This window comes from Myotis nattereri (assembly GCF_964212035.1).
Source record: "Myotis nattereri genome assembly, chromosome: 5".
NCBI classification, from domain to species: domain Eukaryota; kingdom Metazoa; phylum Chordata; class Mammalia; order Chiroptera; family Vespertilionidae; genus Myotis; species Myotis nattereri.
The window spans coordinates 79,904,595-79,921,609 of NC_138080.1; the positions used below are offsets into that span (position 1 = coordinate 79,904,595).

The window sequence follows — 17,015 nt, forward strand, 5'->3', positions numbered from 1 at the left end:
TACTACTTACTCTGCAGAGGCTGGTAAGATGCTGGTGGGAGAAATATGGGCACTGTAATCAAAGAAAGAAATTAGCTATAAAACTTTAAAATACTAAATGACTACAAAATATGCTGAAAACTGCCACATTTGTACTACCTTGAAACAACCAGAAGAGCATGTAGTTAGTTTTATGTTCATCTCTAGCAGAGTAAGACACTAATTTTCTAAAGAAATTACTTTTTCACACAAAAAGGATCCTTAAAAACATTCTCCCTCCTGTGTGTGTGTGTGTGGCGGGTGGAGAGATGATGCCAGCTACTTCATCTGATACTCACTTGGAGAAACACTGACTTATTCCAAATCTTAAGGAGGAAAAGTTGACTACTTCCCAATAAAAGTACCCCATGTAGGATAGTATGATGATCTCAATACTAGCACTATACGCCTTGACAGAGTAATAGTATTTGCTATTACTCAGAGGATGTTCTCAAGCAACAAACAGAAAAGGCAAAACCTGGCCATTTTTTGCTAAGTGGTTAGTGTCAGCTCTCAGACTGAAGGATTCTGGGTTTGATTCCGGTCAAGGGCATGTACCTTGGTTGCAGGCTCAATCCCCGGCCCTGGTTGGGGCATGTGCAGGAAGCAACCAATGGATGTCTTTCTCATATGGATGTTTCTCTCTCTCTCTGTCTCTCCCTCCCTTCCAATCGCTCTAAAAAAAAAAAAAAAAAATCAGTGGGGAAAAAAAAAATCCTCAGGTGAGGATTAACAAAAATAAATAAATTTGTGTTTTTAAAAAGAAATATATGTAAGAGATTGTATTTAAAAAGAAAGATACCTATGTTATAACTAAAATTTTCTTAGCAAGATTACTTTAAGTTTTTCTTGTTTGATTTAGTGGTTGAGTGAATCTACTTCTAGAATAAAATGCTCAAAAGCTAAAGTTCTTTCAAATGAAATACTACCTTGTTGATGCTGTAACACTATTTGCTTCCAGGATGTTTTCAGTCATCCTTAATTGTACCACCTCTGGCATGTCATTTGATTTTTCTGTTCCTTCTTCTGGAAGTTCTTCTATATGTTCCAGCTTTTCATCTTCCTCTTCTTCCTCAGAAAGTTCATTAACCTATATAAAAAGAAACAGAGAATTAAAATTTGATGAAACTAGAAAAGAACAAAAAAGAAAAGAAAATTTCATGAAACTATTAATTAACATTACCTAAGATGTACTATTCTAAGAAAATTTTAAACACAGCTCATTTTTCACTTCATTTCCTAGGACCAAAAAAATCAATGGGAAAATATCCTTGGGTAGGGGTTCACACACACACACACACACACACACACACACACAGCTGAAATAAATAAATAGAGACTTAAAAAAAAGAATTGATTATATTAGTTTGGGTAAGAGTAAACATTAAAACCTTAAATAAAAATGCTCTCTCACCCCACATTTATCTTCAAAAGTTCTTCTGATTCTCTCCTTGTCAATTTGACCTTCCACTTATCAACAGTCTATTCTGTTCATAAGTTATTCTGAACCTGCCCTATATATATGCAGCTACCTCAACTCCACTTAAAGAAAACCCTCATCCATACCTCCATCTCTTCTTTCTTTGACTGCTATAATTCCCCTCTCTAGGGTCTTGTGTAATGCCTGCTCTCCACACTCCAGGTTGTGGAGAATGCTGCTACCTGCCTTCTCAAATGTATACAGAAACATAATTATCACCTACATCTTCAAACCATTCTACTGGATTCACATTCATTTAAGGACCCCATGTCTACTGACTCTGGGCCATTTTTCAAACTCACCCTATTCATCATATCCAGTCCTCTCTCTCATACTATTACTAAAAATATCTACTACGTTAAAAGATTCTAACAGCCAAATAGTTAGATTAATAGGGTGAAATTCAAAAAGAAGAGAGCACTAGACAAACTTGCTTCAAAAGTTACAAACAAGAGTTAAAAAATTACTTGCAACCTAAACTTACTCTAATGCTTCTCATTAATGACAATGATTGCACTGCTATACTGAGTTGCTACTTTAACTAAGAAACACTTTATTTGCTTAAGAGTTTGCATGAACTTTGTATTGAACCTTTCCCTCTACCTTCTACTTCTCACCCTCTGCCTACATTCCTCTATGCTAGCAATTCTTCAAACACACACACACACACACACACACACACACAAAACCACTATTCTTACAAAATACACAAAGCTTAAGTTAACAGAAGAAAAAACACAAAGAAGAAATAAACATACAAAATCTCTACCATATATTCTGGTTTCAATGCCTTTCCCATATTATCCAAATTGAGGACAAGTTGTTTAAAAAAAATATCACATTCAGCTATTACTTGGATGTAGATGATTCCATATAATAACCAACAGCATGTCTTCCAATTTAGTACTTAAAAATTCCACCAAAGTTTGTACCAAGCCCTTGAGAGCAATTCTTTTTTAAAAAATTCTTCCTCCAAGTAGAATATGTAAAATATTCTCACCTGTTCAGTAATTGAACTCAAATCATTAGATGAAAAGTCTTCTTCTTCATTTTCAAAAAACTCATAGTAATTTTCCAGAAGTCCAGCCATTATCCTGCTCACTATTTCTTGCTCTTTCAGATCTTCCACATCTGTGTAAACGCTAAGAATAAAAGTCCAAATTGAATTGAGAGTTCTTAAATCAATCACAGGTAAAGTCAGAAGACAACCAATGAGTCATTTCATAATCTTGAGCAATGTCATCATTCTGTGCCTCAGTTTTCCCATCTGTAAACCCTACCTAATTTGTACCCTGTCCAAAAAAATGCTAGGAAGATTAAGCAGCTCTAGTATAAAAAATAATGGTTCATCAAGCAACCTTGGAGAGACAGCATAATGATCCTTGGGAGACAGCATAATGATTCTATTCCACAAACTCGGGGGGTTTTTTTAAACAAAAATTATGAAAAAACTTACTGGAAGACATCTGGACCAAAGACAGCAGCCAAAGAGTTTGCAGACCAAATTTCTTCATGATGTGATGCTACATTGGCTAAAAATCTACACAGAAACTTTAACAAGCTGTAATTAACAGATGGAAGCTGTTGCAAGAGGAACCTCAACTTTCTTCCAAATTCATCTTCGTTATTATAATCTATAAAACATAATGACAGGTGTTTTTAATGAAGCAAAAGCAAAGCTCAAATACTGTGCCAGGTTCACATTACTCCACCCACATCACCTTTTTTCTGTAACAATTCAAAACCTCTTCACTTCCTCTACTAGAGGCCAAATGCCCTCAGGCTTTGCATTTTACTTATTAAGTAGAAAAGAGGAGTGGAGAAGGAACTCAACTCCTCAATTGCTGGAGGATGTTTTCCTCATCTATTACTCACTGGCCCCAATTCTCTATTTTTTTTTAATTCTCATCATATTGTCTCTTGCATGACTGTACCTGTATTTCCAAACTAGTGTCAAATCTAAGTCAAAATACACTAGCCAATACCAGTCAAGTACTAGTGAGCAAAGAGAAGCAATTTAACCCTAGCTGGTTTGGCTCTGCGGATAGAGCGTCAGCCTGCGGACTGAAGGGTTCCGGGTTCGATTTTGGTCAAGGGCACATGCCCAGATTGCAGGAGCAATGCACACAGGAGGCAGTCGATCAATGATTATCTCTCTCCCTCTCTCTCTCTCTCTCCATCTCCTTTTCTTTCTGAAATCAATAAAAATATTTTTATTTTAAAAAAAGAGAGAAGCAATCTAACCTGATAACAATGTCATACTTTTCAACTTGAACTTATGGGAAAACAAAGGAGTGACTTTCTTCTGCCTTGACATTCCAAAATGAACAATTAACTTTGGCAATACTAATAGAACTAAATAAAAAGGAATTCCATTTCTCATGTGTTTTTCTCCTCTAAGCTGGTGTTGGTTTCTGTTATGCAAGTGAGTTTTCAACTAACAGAAGTAGGCCTTGTGTTTACCATGTCAAACATGCCAGGGTTGCAGGCTTGATCCCCAATGTGGGGCGTGCAAGATGGTTCTCTCTCATCATTAATGTTTCTGTTTCTCTCTCCCTGTCCCTTACTCTATGAAATCAATAAATATTTTTTAAAGTAAGTAAAAATAAACCCAATTTTTAAAAATATTTTTCTTCAGGTTCTTAATACTAATTTTAAAATTCTTGGTTGAAAAACTCTTACTAGGTTGTGGTCATGACACTGACCATCTGTGAAAATAACACATGTCTAAGAAGTTTGTCAGGAAGGGCGACAGTCACGTAAGTTTCACTTAAAATGTGAAGTGCAAGCAATAACAATTCTATATTTTGTAATATTATCAATGTCCCCATTCAAACACACATGTACTTTGATTTTATATTTGGATGGAACAATGCCTGAATTAATGTTTTTTAAACAACCATGCCTTACTGGTGGAAAATTTTAAACTAAGCATTTAGCAAAAAAGGATTATTTAGAAAATCACGTTTATCAATTCAAAAAATACATGCAAGTAATAGTATCAATATGATGGCTATAGCAACACTGACAAATTCTATCTAACATCCTCTCTACTTTTGTAGCACTTACCATCTAACATACCCACATATTTATTTGGTTTACCATCTATTTTCCTCTCTCTCCCTTCATGACCTTTAAATTTTAGCTGATAAGACATTTTTATTCTGTTTTGTTCACTGCTGCATTCCCAGAATCTATAACAGTGCCTAGCATATAGCAGGTGTTCAATAAATATTAGTTGAATAAGCTGAACAATTACACAATCACAGAAAAAAGATTCCCAACTACTAAAACATTTGATTGGGTGGCAAGAATGTAGGCAAGAATGTTTTTACACAGTATTGAAATACACAATCATGTTGCTCTTCTTTTGTCTGTGTACATTTTTACTACACACAAATATTTATACCTGTCAGGCTGCTTCTAAAGTTTCCAAATAAGGCAGAGAAGCATTTTTTTTTTCATCTATATCTACACACACACACACACACATAAATTACAAACCCGCTTATATTTATTTCCTTTTGAGTGTACTTCCTACACATATATCAGGGTGGGGAACCTTTTTTCTGCCAAGGACCATTTGAATATTTATAATATCATTCTCAGGCTACACAAAACTATCAACTTAAAAATTAGCCTGCTAGCCGAAACCGGTTTGGCTCAGTGGATAGAGCGTCGGCCTGCGGACTGGGGAGTCCCAGGTTCGATTCCGGTCAATGGCATGTACCTGGGTTGCGGGCACATCCCCAGTAGGAGATGTGCAGGAGGCAGCTGATCGATGTTTCTCTCTCATCGATGTTTCTAACTCTCTATCTCTCTCCCTTTCTCTCTGTAAAAAATCAATAAAATATAAAAAAAAAAATTAGCCTGCTATATTTGGTCAAACATTTAATTAACTCATCCCTAATGCCTTGGCAGAGCCAGACCAGATGATTCATGGGCCGGACATTCCCCACCCCTGGTATATATCTAAGAAGTATCCCTCGACTAGCAATTCTTTCAAGCATCATTCACAAAACTGGGGACTGTGATTTCTATTAAAACATAATGTATAAGTAGTTGGACAAACCATCAAGGTCTAAACCAGTAGCTGACAAAATTTGAAAATCAAAAATCAACAGAATGGTTATCATGACTTGGGAGAGAGGGGCACTAGAATAAAGGCTGCCATATATATGATATACATATATATACACATATATACCCACATATACATATATATACACACACACACATATATATGTATATACACTTTATTTTTTTAAAGAATGCCCTGGCCAGCATAGCTCAGTGGATGAGCATCAACCTATGAATCAGGAGGGCTTGGTTCAATTCCCAGTCAGGGCATATGCTTTGATCCCCAGTGTGAGGCATGCAGGAGGCAGCCAATCAATGATTCTCTCTTATCATTGATGTTTCTCTCTCTCTCCCTCCTTTCCTCTCTGAAATCAAAAAACATATATATTTTTAAAAATGGTCAAAAGACAAATAAACGAAATAAAATAGATTTTATTACAACAGAAATGCCAATATCACCTCAATTACTGCCACACCCATCTGCATAGCTATTAAAGAAATGGATGTGTATGTGGTTGCATGTGTACGCATATACACACATGCTAATAGTTATGTAAATAGGGAATGGAAGGGAATGGTAGATTTCTCATACTGTAACACTGGAAGACTTATTAGCCACAAGCATTTTTGCACACCTTAAAAATTAGAGGCATATTGTAATTCCATGAATGATAGATAACACAGTACACTAGAGGCCCAGTGCACGAAATCCATGCACTGGGGGGTGGGGGGACAGGTCGTGGGTGTCCCTCAGCCTGGCCTGCACCCTCTTGCAATCCAGGACCCCCTCAAGTAGGGTCCCTAGGCCTGGCGGTGATCAGGGCCTATCAGGGCTTTCCTCTTCCTCCCCCCACCCCCCCTCCCCCCGCTGCCGGCAACTGGCCCCATCCCCGCCGCTGCCACTGCTTGCCATCTATGCAGCACTGCCCCCCCTCCCCCTCCACCAGTCACCTCCCTCTGCGGTCAACAGGCATGGGCTGCAATTGCTTGGCCGGCCTGGGTCTCCCTCTGCAGGGCGATTGCACACCCTCCACAGTGTCGCTGGCCGGTGGCCTAGGCCTCCCTCTGTGGGGTGATCGATCACAGGGCCCCCAGATCAATCGCCCACAGAGGGAGGCCCCGCCCACCGGCCGCAGCACCCACCGCAGCACTGCCAGCTGGGTGGCCTGGGCATCCCTCTGTGGGAAAATCATGGGGCGATGGCGGGGCCCCCCGACCAATCACATTGCACCCGCCTTGGCTGGCCTGGCGCCAGTGCATGTCATAGCATGATCATCCAGAAGGTCGTCCAGTCATTCTGCTGTTTGGTCATTCAATCAATTTGCACATTATGCTTTTATTATTATAAACCAGAGGCCCACTGCACGAAATTTGTGCACTGGAGGGGGGGGTGTCCCTCAGCCCAGCCTGCACCCTCTCCAATCTGGGACCCCTCAGGACAGTGGTCGGCAAATTGTGGCTCACGAGCCACATGCGGCTCTTTGGCCCCTTCAGTGTGGCTCTTCCACAAAATACCAACTTCTGTGCATAGGCCACGAAGTTTCAATCGCACTGTACGTGTGCGCCCGCACATGGTATTTTGTGATCCCCCACAGGGATCGGGCCTAAACCGGCAGTTGGACATCACTCTCACAATCCAGGACTGCTGGCTCCCAACCGTTCACCTGCCTGCCTGCCTGATTGACCCTAACTGCTTCTGCCTGTCAGCCTGATCACTCCCTAACCACTCCCCTGCCAGCCTGATCAATGCCAAATTGCTCCCCTGCCAGCCCAGTTTCCCCCAACTGCCCTCCCCTACCAGCCCGGTCACCCCCAACTGCCATCCCCTGGCAGGCCCGGTCCCCCCCAAATACCCTCCCCTGCAGGCCCAGTCGCCCCTAACTGCCTTCCCCTGCCAGCCCAACTGCCCCCAACTGTCCTACCCTGCCGGCCCGGCCGCCCTCAATTGCCCTCCCCTGCAGGCCTGGTCACCCCTAACTGCCTTCCCCTGCTGGCCTAATCGCCCACAACTGCCCTCACCTGCCAGCCATATTATGGTGGCCATCTTGTGACCACATGGGGGTGCCCATCGTGTGCAAGGGTGTGACGATCAATATGCATATTACCTCTTTATTATATAGGATGTTGCTGTCATACTTTAAATGAATACTGATTAAAATGACAATCCTAGTGACAAATAGCTTCTAAAGTCTCAATGAGTCAATGACTATATTACCATTAAATTTCATTCCAATTATTCTTTTATAAATTTTCATTCAAGGCTGAATATTATCTGATTCTTGAAACTTTAAAGACTTGTCTACAATTCAGCTAAAACAGGGAACATAAAATCCTATCACTATAAAGCAAAAATGGCTCTAAAGTCATAAAAAGAGCTCTAACACATCAGTTTCACCATATTTAATGGATGTAAAATGCTCATTACGTAACTTAAGGTAAACCTGGGGGAAAAACCTACAAAAAGGTGAAGAAATTAATTCTGAAATTAAAAATTATTTTAAAGGTAAATATTTGCTGGGGGAATAAAGTTATACTTTGAGAAAAGGTGACATTATCGATGACACTTCATTTTGAAACATGTTTTTTGATCCAGGTGGCACAATAAAAGAACAAAATTTAATCAGCTAACTATTCCTGAATATAGCAAGTTCAAAGTAAGCCCCATCATCTAGCTGTAAAAACTAAAACATATGTAAGAGGGCCATAAAATATAATTGTAATGAACTTTATACATAAATCAGAGGCATCCAGTAATTTAGGCTCGTAAGTGCTTAAAATTTAAGAAATAAAATGGAGAGCTATCCCAAAATGAAATCCTCCTTTCCTGACCACATACTGCTTAAGGATACACACAAGCTTATTATAAAACTAGAGGCCCGGTGCACAAAATTCGTGTACTTGGGGGTATGGGGGTGTCCCTCAGCCCGGCCTGTGCCCCCTTATAGTCTGGGAGCCCCCGGGAGATGTCCAACTGATGGCTTAGGCCCACTCCCTATGTCAATCAGGCACCCTTAGCGCTGCCGCGAAGCGGGCGAGGCTCCCACCACTGTTTTTGCACTCGCCATCTGTGAGCCCAGCTTCTGGTCTTCTGGCTGAGTGGCACTCCCCCTGTGGGAGCACAATGACCACCAGGAGGCAGCTCTTGCATTGAGTGTCTGCCCCCTGGTGGTCAGTGCACGTCATAGAGACTGGTTGTTCTGCCATTCGGTCGATTTGCACATTAGCCTTTTATTATATAGGACTAATGGCCTGGTGCATGAAATTCGTGCACATTAAAAGGTAATTAATTAGAGGAAATATTTTAGAGTCCAAGGTGCAGGGGAATGGGATTCTTGGTTGGCAGGCCACTGACAGCAAGCTGACCAACGACCGATTCTGCAAGGAATGGGGCTCCCTCCTCCCTCCTGTCAGCGTCTGTGGTGCAGGTGAATGGGATTCCTGGCTGAGAGGCCACTGACAGCAAGCTGACCAACGGCTGATTCTGCAAGAAATGAGGCTCCCTCCTCCCTCCTATCAGGGTCCAGTTTGAAGGCCAGCCACGCCTCCGATTGCGTGAGACCCAGAGTTCCACTGCACCCCAGCCGGAGCCCAGAGCTCCCTCCCACCATGCCGAGACCCATCAAATTTATCCTAACTGCCCCCCCTACAGGCCTGGTCACCCCCAAGTGCCCTTCCCCACCGGACTGGTCATCCCCAACTGCCCACCCCCGCCGACCTGGTCGCCCCCAACTGCCCCTCCTTGCCAGCCTTGTCGCCCCTCACTGCCCCCCCCTGCCGACCTGGTCACCCCATGCAGCCTGCTGTTTAGTCATTTGGTTGTCCCTCACTGTCCCCCCCACTGCCAGCCTGGTTTCCCCACACAGCCTGCTGTTTGGTCGTCCATGTGGTTGTTTCGGTTGTGATGGCCCCTGGCTTTTTATATATTAGGATGTCCTGCATTCAGGAAGTATTTGTAATTTCTTTTTTAAAATTTTTCCATCACCTTTTATTGCCTCTATGCCCTCTACCACCTCTATCCATCCCCCGCAATTACCACACTATTATCTGTGTCCATGAGTTCTTTTTTTTCTTTTTTGCTCAATCCCTCCATCCACCCATCCCTCCCCCCACACCCAAGCCATCTGCCTGCTATCTATGAGTCTGTCTCTATTTTGCTTGGTAGTTCTTCATTAAATTCCACATGAGTGAAATCGTATGGTATTTGTCTTTCTCTGACTGGCTTATTTCACTTAGCATAATGTTCTCCAGGTTCATCCATGCTGTCACAAAGGGTAATATTTTCTTCCTTTTTACAGCAGAGAAGTATTCCATTGAGTAAATGTACCACAGCTTTTTTATCCACTCATCTAGTATTTATAATTTCTTTTGTTTTGTTTTTTTGTTTTCTTAATCTTCATCCAATGATATTTTTCCATTGATTTTTGGGGCAAGTAGAAGAGAGGGGAAGACAGAAACATCGATGTGAGAGAAACACACTGATGGGTTGCCTCCTGTATGCACCCCGACCAGGGCCCGGGCCAGGGAAAAGCCTGCAACCAAGGTACATGCCCTTGACTAGGATCGAACCCAGGACCCTTTGGTCCACAGGCTGACGCTCTATCTACTGAGCCAAACCAGCTAGGACTATAATTTCTTAACATCACAGAATTTCTGTAGAAGCTCCAATTCAAAGAAATAGAGACATTCCATTACACAAAGAGAAAAGCCAGAAAAAAATAATTTAAATATTCAACAAATGTATAATATTATATGCCATCTTCATAAAGTTTCCTGTATAATCAAACATATCACTCATTATGTACACATGAATACCACTTGGCTCTAGGAACACAAGAATTTCCTCACTTCTTGGTTCTTTTACCTTTCTGCCTGTCACTACCTTTACTTTTCTTGTCCCTATTCCTTTCCAGCTGGGCCCTACTTTTAGTCACCACCAAAAAACTAACCCAACAAGAACAAATTTTTTTTCTTTATTTAGCTTGGAGCCTGATGTACAATTTGATATTGTCTTTCTTTCAGGCCAAGAATAAGCTTTAAATATATTTTAAACCTAAAATCAAAGTTGTCTTCTGATTTTTGCTAGAAAGTTCTATCAAACCAGGGATAAATATCCTGTAATAACATCACCACTAAGCAACACCACTGGCTACTCTGCTACACAAACCACCTTAAATATATTTTTTCTTTCTTCTTTCCCTATCCTCTTACTTCTTGTTCTTTTTTTTTCAATATATTTTATTGATTTTTTACAGAGAGGAAGGGAGAGAGATAGAGAGTTAGAAACATCGACGAGAGAGAAACATCGATCAGCTGCCTCCTGCACATCTCCCACTGGGGATATGCCCGCAACCCAGGCACATGCCCCTGACCGGAATCGAACCTGGGACCCTCCAGTCCGCAGGCCGACACTCCATCCACTGAGCCAAACCGGTTTCGGCTTACTTCTTGTTCTTATATCCTGCCTTTCCTCCTTTTAAACCTATTTCTTAGACCAATTATAAAAAGTAAATATACCACAGGAATCTGGTAAGTTGCCATTCCTGACTAGACCAAACAGCCCCAAAAAGCCTATGTCCCCGAAATGGGCACATAAAAAATGAATCTCAGAACTACTATAATTACTGCTTACACATCAAGATTTCTAAAGGTAAGGAGTTTGAAATTAATGTTAAATGACTGATAAGAATCAAATTTTGTTACCTTGAGAAAGCTGCATCAAGTGAATATGCAAACTGCCAGGGATAACAGGTTCAGGAAGTTCTTGAAGGAAAAACCTAAGAAGACTAATAGCTGAGGGAACATCTGCTTCCTTAACCAAATCCACTTCTTCTCCACTGTCGTATCTCTGCCGAAGCCACTCCACTGTCTCAGCATTTCCATTGACTTGAAAAAGTCCTTGTTGCTCCAGACCTCCTACATTAGTTCAAGGCAAAATTAAATAAGCTTCAACTTCGATTACTTGGTCGTATATTCTCCACTCAACTTAAAATATTCAGACTTTTAGAAAGCCATTCTTAGCTCCCCTGACTGGGCTAAACACCTTCAAATTACACACCTAAAAACATACTAACTCTGTCTGTCCTGAGGGATATTCTATTTTATCCCACCCCCCTATTTTTTTAATATATTTTTATTGATTTCAGAGAGGAAAAGAGAGGAAGAGATAGAAACATCAATGATGAAAGAGAATCATTGATCGACTGCCTTCTGCACGCTCCCTAGTGGGGATCAAGCTCCCAACCCAGGCATGTGCCCTAATCTCCTGATTCATAGGTCAAACAAAGTTCAATCACTGAGCACACTGGTCGGGCTATCCCACCCCATTATCCATTAAAAATACTCCTAATATCTCCCCCACACTAAAATGTTCTACATTGGGCATTTCTGAGTATAAAACACACTAAAACGTAAAAAAAGAATTTCTAATGTTTTTCCTCATTATATTTTGGACTTTCCATGCTAAAAAAAAAAAAAAAAATCCAAGATCAAAAAGGGACAAGTAGTGTTTATTAAAACAAAGGCTAGCCCTCAAAGTAAGGAAATGTATACCATGTTCCTCAATATAGTCCACAACGTGGCGGACTATGAATGGAACCTCATTGTCTGGATGTCCTCCCTGCTGCAGCTCATCAAGTGGAATTCCAAATATTTTGTTAGCAAGAACGGAGTTGCAGTTACTCAAGGAAGGGGAGGAGCTCTTCCTCATATCTTTTTTGCAGCCAGAAATCAAAGCTGTCTTTTCTGCCAAATGAAAAACAACAAAAAAAGACTATAATGATTAACAGGTGGCAATATGACTAAATACATTGAAGAAAAGGCTTTACACCTCAGTGTGTTCTCACCTATTAAATATGTTTCAGTTATCAGGCCCACACTAGTATGTTCTACAAATAAAGTTCAATATAATGACCTAAGCATTTTCTCTACTATGTAGGGTTAGGTCTAAATACTCCATTTAACACTTGCATATTTATCAAACAATGGCAAAGTTGATCATTAAACTTAGCAAAGGACATTAATGTCCTAAAGATGAATTAAAGGGCAAATCTGGCTCAAAGACGACCTTTACTGACCAAGCTTATTAATGACACAGGTAAGAAGCCAAACCCAATCATGTCTGGACTCTGTTATATGAAACTCATCTAACCCCTCTATTCATAAGCACCCAAATGTAAACGAATCACTTTTACAAGTGTTTCTTTTACAAAAATCACTTTTATGAATAATGGGCTAATAAAAACAAGATTAACCAGTTCTTATTTCTACATGACAGAGCAGCCATAATATGTGTTTATAAACAAAGGAAATTTTTCAGTTCTAGACATCGACTTTCAATGAGAATATTATCAATCCTGTTTCATAATTACCCAAAACAAAAATCTGCACAGCACAGAAGAACTAAGTTATTAGTCTTAACTTTGTAATTGTGATCAGTAAAGAGGCAGTGGGAAAAATGTTTCTAATATCTGAAGCATCAAAACCAATCCCAAGAAAAATTCATTTTCTAAAATAAACATATTACTATATGTGGGAAAGGAGTATTTTTAAAAGAAGGGGATAAATGGTGATGGATGGAGACTTGACAATACAGTGTACAGATGATGTGTTGTGGGATTGTGTAGCTGAAACCTGTACAATTTGGTTAACCAGTGCCACCCCAATAAGTTCAACAAAAAGGAATAAAAGAGAAAAAAACTTTTTCAAAAGTTAATAATGAACAAAATGATACAAACTGGGCTTTTTTCATCACCCCAGAGAAACAACTCCTTCTGTACTACAAGAGAATAATAACAAAGCAAAAAATTTAATCTGTTCAATACTCTGATTTTTTTTAATATATATATTTTTTATTTATTTCAGAGAGGAAGGGAGAAAGAGATAGAAACATCAATGATGACAGAGAATCATTGACTGACTGCCTCCTGTACACCCCCTACTGGGGATTGAGCCTGCAATCTGGGCAGGAACCTTGACCTCCTGGTTCATAGGTCGATGTTCAACCACTGAGCGACACCGGCCAGGCAATATTCTGAAGTTTTTACAAAAATAAAGTCCAGCCCTAACCGGTTTGGCTCAGTGGAGAGAGTGTCAGCCTGCAGACTGAAGGGTCCCAGGTTCAATTCCAATCAAGGGCACGTACCTTGGTTGTGGGCACATCCCCAGTAGGAGTGTGCAGGAGGCAGCTGATTTGATATTTCTCTCTCATCAATGTTTCTAACTCTCTATCCCTCTCCCTTCCTCTCTGTAAAAAAATCAATAAAAAATATTGTGAAAATAAATAAATAAAGTCCATATATACAGTGTATTCCCCAAAAAATGTATACACACTTTAACAGCTGATAGCTCAATTTTGAAAATAAAATGTCATTTAATAGACACTGCCTTTATAATTATTTAAAGTGTGTACATACATTTTTTGGGACACCCTACAGAATAGATGTACCCACTGGAGCAAGAAAGTGTCATAACATGACTAGGAAATGAATCCATCCAACATAAAAGAACAGTAGACATTAACTTAGGGACAGCAAAATGCCATAAATTTAAAATGTTTTAGACACATAAGATCCATTCTTCAATACATCTGGTACCAGCTAATGACTACAAAACCTCAAATTAATAATCAAATAGCAGTAATACTAGGTAAACTCCAAAATCTCTGTGGATAATTACCATTTTGAAAAACTTACCTTTGAGTACTTAAACACCTAAGTTTAAAAAACGAATTCTGCACCAGCTACCCTCACTGAGCAAGCATTCTTTTGTCATTTATGGCTGTTTGAGATTATGGCAGAAGATCAGCCTGTAGTTCCTCATTGAAGAAACGCAGAATTCGATCAGTACTTCAGCAATTAATCTAGAAGAAGAAAAAAAAATTCTTTTAATTTCCTATAACATCTTTAACTGTGAGAAGGGACTAGAATAAGCAGTGAGGTTCATTTAGGAAGATTCCTATACTGAAAGGCATTCTTCTGCCTAAAAAAAAAAAAATCAATCTGTGACCTATTTAGGGGCAAAATCTTGCACAAAGTTTAAAAGTATGATGGCTAACTAGGATAAGAATCTTTTTGCCAAAAATAAATAACGGAACTGCACAAGAGAATCTTTGGCAGTACACATTTTCAAAGATTATGCTATTCAAATAATTCATTTTCCTCAATGGACCCACATTTGCATAGACACCCCACCCAGTTCCATTCCATCCATAAATACTCAGAACAAAGCATGGAAACATTTTCAGATCAAAGAATGAAAGATAATTTTAAGCTTGAAACTTCACTTACATACTTTATTCTTTTCTTTGTATACAACGAACATTTTGTTAGCAAGAACTAGTTATCTGAGCTTTCTGATTTGGAGAGGTAATAGTACATGTTGGCAAAGATCAGTTAACAGAACCAGAAGGGCATGCAATCAAATATCAACTCCACCATTCTGTAGATGTGACCCTGAACAACTTCCATGTCTCTAAGCCTAGGTTTCCTTATATAAAATAATACCTACACACTTGTTAAAGTTTAACTGAGATAATGCATGCATGTAATACATAGAGAATTAGTTTCCATTCTCTTTTTTGAATAATATTAAATATTAGCAAACAGGCTGGAGAGAGAGGGGAAGAAGGGAAAAACCTGTTTGGCAATGTTTAATCACCTGTGAATTCTCATAATCTATTTTAAAATCTTTTAATAAGCTCAGTAAACTACACTGAAGCATTCTGCTTAAGAAAAGTTCAGGGTTCAATATTTATAGGGGATTTGTTACTCCTCCTCAGATATGAAATCTGAAGATGCTCAAGTCTCTACATAAAACTAGAGGCCCGGTGCACGAAATTCCTGCACGGGTGCAGTCCCTAGGCCTGGCTGGTGATCAAAGGCAGGTGTCTGGCATGGAAGGGCAGGTCCCAGCTCTGGGCCCTGGGCAACACCTGGGCCGCCGGGGCCCCACACGCCCCCCTCTGCCTAAGTCACGGCACCCGAGTCCCCACGCAGAGATGTGGTGAGTGCAACCGAATGCCACGGGTCAGGGCACAGCGTGGGCCTCTGGGCCTCCCAGTGGCACCGCATGGAAGCTGCAGGCCTCGCATACTGGCTCCTGCATGAACCCACGGGGAGCCCAACCATGCTGGGGTCCACCCCAGCAGGTCCAGGGGTCCCCAAAGGTGTGGACAGAGTCGGCAAAGAAGGAATAACACAGAGGCAGCATTCAGTTGATCAGCATGGTTGGGTTCTCTTGCCTGGTTCTATTGCCAGGTTCTGTAGGTTCTCCAGCCAGGTTCTGTCCAAGATCTTTTGCCATGTTCTCTCGCTAGGTTCTGTCACTAGGTTGTGTGGCCAGTTTCTGTCCAGGATCTTTTGCCATGTTCTCTCCAGCAAAGTTCTTCTGTCTCTAGGTTCTGTGTAGGTTCTGTGTCCTGTTGTCTTGTTACATCTGTATTTATACCAGTTGATTCCAATCCTATCAATCTCTATTACAAAGGTTAGGGCGTTTCTTATCTCCATTCCAGGGAGTAAAGATTATGTAGCTTAAGCATGACTGTTCGTAGTTAAAGTGATTAATTACCCGCCTGGCACTTAGTTAAGGGGTTTTATTCCCTCCCTAACTTCAGGGGAAAATCCCTACCTGGGGAAACAACCTTTCTCAGAGAGGTGACCTTGGTGAAAACACATAGTGCCACGAAGGTGAGCAAACATATTAAGAACAGTATGCCATATATGCCAGGTCCCTTGAAACAGCAAGGATGGACCGGCTCCCGGCACAACCAGCCCCTGCAGTCCCAGTGGCTGTGGCCTGGCTCACCCAGAAGAGGCAATGCAGGTGTGGGGCGGGCTCCTCGTGGTGCCTGGCACCTAAGCACGGGGCTTCCCCAGTATGAGCCCTGGTGTTCCTGGGGAGGGTAGCAGGGGGAGTGAGAGCAAGTTCGGCTGACACCCCGCATTCTCACTGCACCTCCGTCCCCATCACCCGCCCCCTCAGGTTGCCGGTGACAGGTCGCAGCCCCCCGCCCAGGTGCCACACGAGGATGGTCGCCACCACCCAACCCCAGTTCCCCGTCCCAGCCTGGGGCCAGCCCTGATCAGCAATCAGGGCCTGCCAGCCACTGGTCACCGTCTGCAGGGCAATCAGCGGGGTGAGAGGGCCCCCACTCGCACCTGCCTTGGCCTGGCGCTGCCCGCACACCTGCTCCACGATCCTGCTGCGGTCCCATTCTCGTCAGGGCCCGTCAGGGCCCATCAGGGCCGGCAGTGCCTCCACTGCTGCCTGTTGCCAGTGCCATGTCGCCAATGCCCACCATGTTCCGTGCTGCCACTTGGTGGTCAGCACATGTCATAGCGAGCGGTTGAACTCCCGGTCAAACAATTTCATATTAGGCTTTTATTATATCCTATCTAATAATAGAGAAACATGGTAATTAACCATAACTTTGCTACCCTTC

At 41.4% G+C, this 17,015-nt stretch overlaps 1 protein-coding gene across 1 annotated transcript in view; it reads right to left on the reverse strand.

The window, feature by feature from the left end:
* Nucleotides 1-17,015, reverse strand: part of FAM13B (family with sequence similarity 13 member B) — a 69,753-nt gene that overhangs the window by 36,038 nt on the left and 16,700 nt on the right. The window contains exons 2-9 of the mRNA XM_081090750.1: nt 14,269-14,435; nt 12,128-12,319; nt 11,279-11,491; nt 2,955-3,132; nt 2,499-2,640; nt 1,589-1,684; nt 948-1,108; nt 11-52 (exon numbers count right to left, since the gene is read on the reverse strand). Coding sequence (XP_080946876.1) covers nt 11-52; nt 948-1,108; nt 1,589-1,684; nt 2,499-2,640; nt 2,955-3,132; nt 11,279-11,491; nt 12,128-12,284 — 989 coding nt within the window. The 5' untranslated portion in view covers nt 12,285-12,319; nt 14,269-14,435. The remainder of the gene's footprint in view (nt 1-10; nt 53-947; nt 1,109-1,588; nt 1,685-2,498; nt 2,641-2,954; nt 3,133-11,278; nt 11,492-12,127; nt 12,320-14,268; nt 14,436-17,015) is intronic.